Here is a 10,399-nt window from a genome sequence, read left to right on the forward strand (position 1 = left end):
AGCCAAGGGAGTTTAGTCGGTATTACCGGTATGGTCGAGTCCGACACTCCAGTACACTTCCGTGGGGTAGTTTGGCAACTACAATGCACGTGTACTGGGTTAGTGTGTAAATGCATTCTCCCTTGTAAAAAAAAAAAAAAAAAAAACTCGTTGGAAGTTTATATGGAAAAATGTATGCACAAACCTCGAAAAACAGTGATTTGCAGTTAGACGGTACAATTTACGATGAAGAACCATGATACTCATTCAGATCTTGAAGAATTTAATACAGAATGTTATGCTGAAAACCTAATGTACAAAACACTTACACATGTTTTGTTGCGCGTACCATAAACAGATTTGCTCGCAATTAATTTCACGTGAAAAACACTATTACCGCTAGGTGGATCAATCAGGATTTTTGTTTTTAAAATTTAGCATGTTCGTACCAATCATGATTTTATATTAACCGCTGAGTGATAATTTCAGGTGTCTGTTTGCAGATTTGCCTACATCTAAAAAAAGGCAGACACGATGATACTTTTATGCCCAGGGAAGTCGAGACAACTTCCAAGCCAAAAATTGCTTAGACCGACACCGGGAATCGAACCCAGCCACCCTCGGCATGGTCTTGCTTTGAAGCCGCGCATCTTACCGAACGGCTAAGGAGGGTCCCTAAGCTAAAGAGCTCCTTGTACCCTTAATTTAAGTTTAAAATATTATAATTCATTGAGGCAATTGAAATGTATTAATAACTAGCTGTATGTACCCGGCCTTGCTCGGAGTTGCCAGTTTGATTCGCAGTTTTTTCACAATCGAAAATGAATAAACCAATTGGTGTCTTGGCTAAATGCGAGAAAGGCAGTATCACTACTCGGTGAATTAAGTTGGGTTTTCATATATTGAATCATATACACCCTTATTCTTGTTTACGGGCGAACGATACTTTCGAAAGAATGCGATTCGTTCGAATCGTTTCTCCATTTGATTTTGCTGGCGTAAACGAGAATGCACTTCAACTTTCGTTCGAGAGCGCCTTCGTACGTAAACAAGAATATGGATTATAGTGTTAAGGTAAATAAATAATATATACAATGGAGTTCTCTCACCAAATTTGTCCGTTCGTCCTGAATGCACGAGATCCTTTCTTCAACACCAGTATATTTTGAAATAAAAGTTGTCTTCACAGATGAAAAATGCAATTGTCCGTTAAAGATTATCTTGGTAAATCTTAGGGAATCTGCTTCGTTTTGATTGAAGATCGATAAATAGATGTTTTGAATCCTGAAAAGATAAGTTAAAGTAGACAGTATCAAGTATTATGACAATAAGGGTGTTTTTGTTAATAATCAACATGTAGTACTGTGCACGCATCAGGACTGCAAAATTTAACCAACTCGTACAACTTGTAGTACTATTATCATATTACTCCCAGGTTTTACGCGGTTGAAATTCATTAATTTCTCGGTCAACCTGAACTTTCACAGCTTTTCAAATACCCCCTGAATTTTCTTTGATTTTTGATGAATTTTTTCATTGGGTTTACTCATTGTTTCATTGACGCTGAAGGTCTTGAACGACTAAAACCAAAACGTGTAAAAAAACGAGCAATGGGTAATGTTTTCAACATAACCGCGAGTCGACGTAGGACTTGTATAAACGTAACGTATTTACATTTAACTTCTAACTTTTGAATCTATGGAGTTTGATTATAGCATTATACTGCCGCTAACCGCAAGTCGAGCACATCTGTATATTGGCGTCCATATACAGATGTGCTCGACTTGCTGTTAGCGGCAGTATAGTATTGATATTGGAAACGACAACTTCCATGCTGTGTAGAATAATTAGCAATTTGTTTATTCAAAACTTCTGGAAATAAAACTAATAATTAAATACATAATTAGAATTGCTTTGTTTCTAACTATTAAGCCCTTATTTACTCAAGCAAATGTAGGTCATTTATAGATTTCTTATTGATGATAGTATTTGAAGTTTAAAAATTCTATTTATAAAATTATCAAACTTGTGGAAAATGTGCAATTTTAGGGGAACTGTCCCGTTTTCCATACAAAGAAATACAGCACCAATTTCGTTGCTTTTTTTTGCTAACATGCGTGCTTACTGATGAAAAAAATCACAACAATAAGAAACAAGTCAAGGAGCCGTAACCCTAATAAAATGTACGTGTCGTTTAGTACCAAGCACAACTTAACATATGGTCAGTCATATGACATGACCCGTACCCATCCCGGGATCATGTGGATTATGAAACCAATCACCTGGATGAGCAGACCAAATCTCTCTAATATTATTCTTCCTCATCCACCACCGCTGCCATCGCTGCCACAGCCATCATCGGCCTGTAGCCGTGAACCCCGAGCGATGCGATGGGCGATTTCATCCATCGCAACCGACACCACTGCATCAAGCACAGAATCACAAAAAAATGCGCCCACTTTTTTATGCATATTCGCAGACCCACTGGCATGACTGCATGCTGTCGCTGTGTAGGTAAACTGCGAACGAACGAACGAAACGAAAAATGCGCGTGCAAAAAGCACGTCGGTACGCGCTGCTGTCACAAATTGTAATGACTCGCACACGGCAGGCACTGCTTCTTTTATACACAAAGAAAATCTTCCGGTAGACCCGAAGGCCCGTGACATACCGCATTCTGATGTCCGTGTTAGAAATGCACGGGTTTGGTTACATATGAAATTTTTACTGGCTTTGACAAGAATTGAAATTTTCAATAGCTTATCGTTAATAATCTTAAGTTTCAATGAAATGGGTGAAATGGTGGAGAGTGTCCGAGTCGATTGATACATAAATCTTAAAAATCCATCGAAAGATGAAGGCGCTAGTAACGTTCAAAATCTTCCCTTCCAGCGTAACGCTCTCGATTTCCAAAAATCTAAATGACACCCAGTATAGTAAAGAAAGACGTAAGTCCTACGTCAAAAACAGGTTAATCCACCTAGCGATGATGGAGCTTTTCTCGTGTGTTAAAAAATAGTATTTTGACCTTACCTTTGGGGCCAATTTTCAATTAGAAACAATGGGACGAGATTCTGCGTTGAATGCAACTTGTTGCAAGCAAATCGGTTAAGGATAAGTGCCTGAAAAATTAGTGAGATTTTTTCTTGTTTCTTGAATAAGTGCCTAAAAATGAGTGAGATTGGGATTGAACCCCCGACCTCCTGCGTAAGAAGCAGAAGCGGTAACTACATATGAGCATGAGCATGATGATCGTGCATTTCGTAGTTGCTACTCCGTGATCGACCAGAACAATCGCAATTGCACAGGGAACCAATGGATGGAAGCATGGGATTTTGCTCTCCAACCTCAATGTGCACAGTCCGAGAGCTCTAGTATTTTGGATAGTCTATAACGGCGTTGGCCACGTCCTCACGGTCATCGGGGATGGGAAGGAATTGATGATGCAGTCACACGCCCACTGCAAGCCAAGAACAACTCTGCACTCGCCACGAGCTCCTGCGGAAGTTTATTGGAATATTGGGGTTGAGGTTTTATGGCAGAGGTTCGTCTTGGTTAACTTGCCAATGTTTTTTTTTTTTTTTTTTTTAACGAAGGTAATGGAAATCTGCAAACAGACACCTGGGGAGGCGAACCCAGGTAGTAGTGTGGGGATGGGATCACCACTCCTGACCCACTAAAACCAACTCCTTCCTCTCCAGTCATTCCCCCGGCCCGCAATTAAGCAATACTGGGGATGACTATTGGGCATTGCGCCCCTCCATGACGTACACAAGTGCACGTATGCGCCTCAACTCTTCGACACTCCCCATGCAACACATTTGCACAAGACACACTGGCACCACATGTGCCCCAACACTCACCTGCCTATGCCGCTTGAATTACTGCAAGGACCAATTTATAAGTACCCTGCAGGGGTACCCCATGCCGCCATCTCACAACATAGACAGTCCTCACTCAGTGTGGTGTTCACCCCGTCCTGCAACAGGGTGGCACCACTTGTCTACTCAAGCCGGAGGCGACCCTAGGTTGGTGGCTCCTATGCTGCTCCTACCTCAGCTACGAGGCAGACCCTTTCATGTCTCCTATTTCTGAGGTGCCGCAGAGGCATCAACCCCCTGACACTCCTACCAGTCATAGCGAGACTTTCGTGTCCCCTACTTCTGAGGTGCCGCAGAGGTATCTGCCCCCGACACTCCTGCCAGGCCTAGCGAGACTTCACTCATTCCGTCCCTGACAGCCGGATCACCCTACTACCTAAGCAGCCACTCTGACCATACGTACCATGCGAGTCTAACTGTGTGCTCGCTCATACATTCAGTCCCAATCGCTTGCACCACTTGTGCGCCACTCTCTTTGACATTCAGTCACTCACTCAGTGGGGGTTGTAATACCCCATCTCCCATTTTTATCCACTCTGTGCACCTCCTGTGCATCGTTTGGGCGTGGAACACCCGGCACGTCAAGCGTGCCTAACACTCACCTACCCGGGCTTTGACACTGTCAATAGGACTCCCTAAGGTACTATGCCGGTAGCACCCACCCATTGACGTTTCTGAAGCCCAGGTAGTCCTCAGCCAATGTGGTGGTCTCCCCATCCTGGGACGGGGTCACACCACTACCTTACATGTCTCCGATTTCTGAGGTGCCGCAGAAGCATCAACCCCCGACACTCCTGCCAGACGCAGCGAGACATTCGTGTCCCCTACTTCTGAGGTGCCGCAGAGGTATCTGCCCCCGACACTCCTGCCAGGCCTCACCAGACTTCAGTCATTCTAACACTACCGACCATGCGTACCATGTGAGACTTACTTGTGTGCTCACCCATACACTCGGTCCCTTACTCTGTGGGGGTATTACGAGTAATACCCCCAACTCCCATTCGCTTGCACCACATGTGCACCACTTGGGGGTGTGTGGGTACCACCCACTGCCACCCGCTTGCCGCCGAAGCAGCCCTCACTCTGTGGAACCTCCATAGGCTCCGTTAACGACCTGGCTAATTGTTTCACCCCCCAGGCCATTCATCCCTTCGGCACGGGTCGCCTGACACCTTGGGATTCGGGGTTAGGGGCTTGTATGCTTTAAGCGGCACACGGTCGCTTGATAAGGTTTGCTTGCGGATATGTGGTTTTTGGGAGGGAATTAACAGCGCCCCCTGTTAACCCCACCACCTCCTAGGCAGAACCCCCTGACTCACAGACGGCTGGGGAGGGGTCGTCAAGCCCTTGGACATGGTCCCTGCTGCCCCCGGGTTGCCAATGTGATAGTTAAGAAAGGGTGGTGTAGTATTCTAATTGGATGCCGAAACGAACTTTTTCGCTCATTTCGAATTCTAACAGTAACCTGCTAGAAACTAATCAAGTTGTAGGTATAGGGATAGAAGATGGAAACGGTATGAAAGCCCATTTCCAGTTCTAGCGATTGCTAGATCATGAGAAATATATGAAAAGATACAAAGTAGGAGAAATGGAACGGACCTGGGATTGAACCCACGACCTCCTGCGTATGAGGCAGAAGCGGTAGCCATATGACCACCAAGCCCGCTACTGCAGAAGCGGTAGCTACATATGACCATTAAGTCCGTTTTATGATATACTTTATTGATACTTATATTCAAAAACCCAGATTATTCCATCTAGCAGATCCTTTTCTCGATTCAATCGTTAGGTTTCGCCTTGCATATAAAAAACTATTGCCTAACGTTTTTTTCCCTTTTCGGATGTGCCACTGCGACCACTTATTAGATCTGTCTGAATAGGCATGTCGAATTACTCCATTACTATTGAGAAGCAATGCAGTATCGGTTTCGATACAGTTCTTGTTTTGTTTGTTCAAGGTCCCGCCATTTAGACCCTTCACAAAGAGCAATCCCATTGAATGCGCGCCATATATCAATAGGAAATCAATCCTTTCTTGAGAAAACAGGACAGTAACACTCTCATTTGGCCATGCATCGCAGCCCTAGCCACATCATTGTCTTGCTTCTAGAATATCACCACTAAAACGCTGAAGACGCTACAAGACCATTTCAAGCTAGAGAATTTGTTCAGTAACAAGAATTTTCGTGTGTTACTCACACTACCATTGTTCAACAGTTAATAAAGAGTTAGTACTATTATTTAACCATTAACTCTATCAAGACAAAGTACATGGTGGAAGGTAGAAATAGGGGAAGGCCTAGTGGTGTTGGTGCAGAGGTAGTGCTTGATTTATTTTTATTTATTTATTTATTATTAAATCTTCAACTTAAAGTTGTACAGATAAAAACTTATGCTAAATGGACAATCCTTTGCTTGTGGGGATGGGGATGTGTTTGAAGTTGTTGAAGAATTTGTTTACCTTGGAACGCTTGTGACATGTGACAATGACGTTTCCCGTGAAGTGAAAAGACGTATTGCTGCTGCGAATAGAGCTTTTTACGGATTACGTAACCAGCTTAGGTCCCGCAAAAAGATATTTTAGTTACAAGATAAAGATTGTCGCTTCGGTTCCCTTTGTTCTGCTGTCCGAAACATGTTGGGTACCGAACTGTCAAATCGTATGTATTTTTCCATCATTTATATTTAGCACCCTATCTTCGCCAGCAAAAGATGTCCCGGACAGCGACGACAGCGACAATCTTTATCTTGAAACTAAAATATCTTTTGTCTCGCAACATGCAGACGGAAACGAAATTTGCTCTATACAAAACTCTGATTCTACCAGTGGCCCTTTATGGACATGAAGCATGGACATTAAAAGAGACGGACCGGAGAGCTTTCGGGGTTTTCGAGCGAAGTGCTGCGTACAATACTCGGAGGGAAACTAGATAATGGTGTGTGGCGTACACTCATGAATCATGAGCTGTATCAAGTATACAAAGAAGAAAATATTGTGAATCGTATAAAATACGGCAGACTTCAGTGGGCTGGTCACTTAGTGCGAATGTCGGAAGAAAGAATAGCGAGAACAATATTCAACAGAGAACCAGATAGGGGCCGGCGACTTCGTAGAAGGCCACGAACACGCTGGCTGCACGCGGTGGAATCGGACCTGGGGACCCTGAACGTTCGGGGAAACTGGAGGAACTGGACCGACGATTATGGAGCTCTACAATACGCTAGGGATAGGTGTATCGACGCTGTAGTCAACCAGGTATCTAGGTAGTTACTATTATTTAAACCCCTAACTCGATTTTTCCAGCAGCCAGTTCAGCCTAGGGCAATGGGCACCGAGGTTTTTTAAACTAATTGCCTAAAAAGTTTCTCCCACTGCATACACTGCCGTTCTACGCATAATTGTCCCATATTACCTTTGATGAAAAAATCCAAACTCGAGTCAATTTGTCCCACTAGTTTCAGAATCGATTTGATCTTGAAATTTAAAAAATGTTTTTGGGATGTAATGAGCGTAGGCAACACTTTGTCACGACATAAAACGAATCACTACTTATTTAAACAGTTTTCAGTCTCTGTTATCATCAAACAACAACTTCATTTTTTCAGTGCGACAAATTGATTCGAATTTGAGATCAAAAGTAACATGGGACAATTATGCGTAGAACGGCAGTAACAGTTCAGCCTCAATCGGAGTACAAAATTCGAGTCTTTCAACCATCTGCAGGGTAACATTAATAATGTTTTGTTTTTGAGACTGCTGTTGGTAGCGAAAACTAAATACGATGAATTACCACAAATTATTGCCCTAGCTAGGAAAATGAATTAAGCTCACCTCGAAGCACGGCAGAGGTTTGAGTGTGGACTGCGCATGCTGAGGCACGAGTGTCGTAGCGTAGTGTCGTTGATTGGTCCCTACATACCGATTTTGACACCGCGAGGCATGCCAGTGAAGTGTTAGGTTGAGTACCCAAATAAGACTCAAATGGGACGAGTGACATTTGGAGAAGCTGCTTCGGCGGCAGGGTGGTAGTGGGTTGAATCCACACACCCACAGTGAGGCACAAGTGGTGCACGGGGAGTGCCCATACTTAGGTAGGTTACCGCGTGGTCTGCTTCGGCAGAAGAGTGAGTGAACGGCCCGTGCTGATGAAGGAACGTCGTAGAGGGTCCTCGCTATGGTCACCCCGAGGCGTGGCAGAAGTTTGTGTATAGACTACATATGCCAGGGCTGGTAGCGACTGAAGCCACCCAAAATAGTGACTTTAGTGACCAAAGCTAACGAAAAAAGGGACCAAATAGTGACTTTCAGTTGCAGCAAAAGTGACCAAATAGTGACTTCCAATTTCAGTTGCAAGTTCGATGAGACGAAATCAGGCGTTTTTGGGTCGAATGAGAATATTTTTTTCGTAATTTGTGGCGGAAAACATCTTTCACTCACCACTCTTTTCTCTTAGAACGAACTCAGAAGAGAAACGAAAATCGTACTCGCTAACTTTTATTTACTTTGTGACTAAGTAAATTTGTATTGCCCTCTCTTTTAACCAAACAGAAATTTTACTCAATATTTTTAAAAAGCAGGACAATTCAAAACTATGAGTAGTCTGCAAGCAAATCAAATTTTTACGCCAATGGAAGTGTGCGAAATATGGTTATCACTCTTAACACCTGTTTTTTCTTTTCTGAAAATTATTTCTCGGCGAAAATCTGCGTGAATGAGCATTCTCTTCTCGTGAGAATGAGTGAAAATTTCGATCATTGGATTAGCTAAACACCTACTTAAGAAAGATGCAGAGAACTCTACGATTTGTCATACACAGCAAATAATTTTGAAAATTCAACGACGTGTAAAATTGCAGCTTAGCCTAACAAACGAATAAACACTCAATGTTCAATTTAATTCGACTGGTTTTTACAAGCAAGCACGCTTCAAATGTATTTTGATTTAATAGAACAGTGAGATCGATTGAATGTTACGTTTATTTGCATGCTCCAAATATGTGCATGAAAATACATTTAAAATCACAACATATTTTTATCTGTGTAGGTGAAACGGATGTTTTTTGAATTTTTAGTGCGACATGAACAACAGTATTATGGAGATTCATGTACAACGAGCCTGGGATTGAACCCTCGACCTCCTGCTTGTAATGAGGACCATGCTCTCTGAACTTTTAAATATGGTTACACCAAAATACGCAGGTTTTCCAACTTGCTCTGCGTATTCATGAATGATTTTTGCTATGGAATTCGACAGCGCATGCAATCTTCAAAATTGGGGAGACTTGATGATCGCCTTTCTATGATATCTTTGATACTCAAAAAATATCCCATCTGTCAAATCTACAAAAAAAAATAGCCGCTTGAGAACAAATTAAACTTTCTTGATTTTTTTAGACAAATGCCCTATGAGGGAATTTTGCTCTAATTGAGGCAACAACTTAAAATCCAAATATCCTAAAATTGAGGTGGAATGATGGCATTTTTATCAATGAAGGTCATTTAGCATATTTATGGATTTGTGCTGTGAAAAAATGATAGTATTTGGTCATTATTGGGAGAAGTTGTTCTAATTTTGCGTGGCCACTAAAAACATCTTAAGGAGGGATAAAACACAGTAAATAAGGTTGTCAATTAAAAAAAAAACGCAACATAACGATCATATGTCTAGAGGATCTATTATAAAAATACGCTATAACACTACTTTAGTTCTTGGTAAAACAGGGAAGAATCAAGTCTCCCCACCATCCTCTACTGCATAAAGTTTGAGTTAAAATCGAAATCTACAGGTCTCCTGCTTGCATGACTGTATACCAATTTATAAATTGTGACGTAAAACACCTTCAATTAGCTACTGGTGAAATGCCAATAAGTGCAGTCAGTTAAATGGCTGGCGAAGTTACAGAGCGATCATTTTTCCATGGTCCGTAATTTCATTTCCGCCATGAACAAAGCATCATCCGACGGATACATTAAGCTATGCTTAAAAAAATCTTAGTCAATAGTTTCAAAATAGTTGAAAATACTGACTTTTTACTAGAAAAAGTGGCTTTAGTGACTTGAGCTAAAAAAAGAGACTTTTTAGTGACTTATCCGAAAAAAAGTGACCAAGTCACTAAAAAGTGACCCGCTACCAGGCCTGATATGCTGAGGTAGGAGTGTCTTAGAATAGTATCTGTAGCCTGTAGACCCAGGCAGTTACCGCTAGACTCCTTGAGGCATGGTAGTGGAGTATTAGAGTGAGCATCCAAGTAAGTCTCAAATGGTGTGAGTTTCTGTGTGAATGTGTACATTAAGTACAGCCTATCCTCCAGAAGTAATGCTGGAAAGCTGTCCCGGGGGAAATTAGGGTTGGAGCCCAAGGAGGGTTTAGTGGGTGAGAGTCCCACACTCCGGTACACTGCCATGTGGTAGCTTGGCAACTACTACGCGTGTGCTGGGTCAGTGCATAATGCATTACTCCTTGTAAAAAATGCTCTGATCTTACACCGTAACACACTACGTCAAAGTGATCTACCGTGTTACGGGAAGCCTACATTACG

At 42.4% G+C, this 10,399-nt stretch overlaps 1 protein-coding gene across 2 annotated transcripts in view; it reads right to left on the bottom strand.

Moving 5' to 3' along the window:
• Window positions 1-1,096: 1,096 nt before the first annotated feature.
• LOC134205271 (227 kDa spindle- and centromere-associated protein-like) overlaps window positions 1,097-10,399 on the bottom strand; it is a 261,767-nt gene continuing 252,464 nt past the window's right edge. The window contains exon 14 of one of the 2 annotated variants that reach the window (XM_062680373.1): window positions 1,097-1,263. In XM_062680373.1, coding sequence (XP_062536357.1) covers window positions 1,211-1,263 — 53 coding nt within the window. In that variant the 3' untranslated portion in view covers window positions 1,097-1,210. The remainder of the gene's footprint in view (window positions 1,264-10,399) is intronic. The other variant, XM_062680368.1, reaches the window with a different exon arrangement.

The sequence above is a fragment of the Armigeres subalbatus genome, chromosome 1, assembly GCF_024139115.2.
Source record: "Armigeres subalbatus isolate Guangzhou_Male chromosome 1, GZ_Asu_2, whole genome shotgun sequence".
Taxonomy (NCBI): Eukaryota; Metazoa; Arthropoda; class Insecta; order Diptera; family Culicidae; genus Armigeres; species Armigeres subalbatus.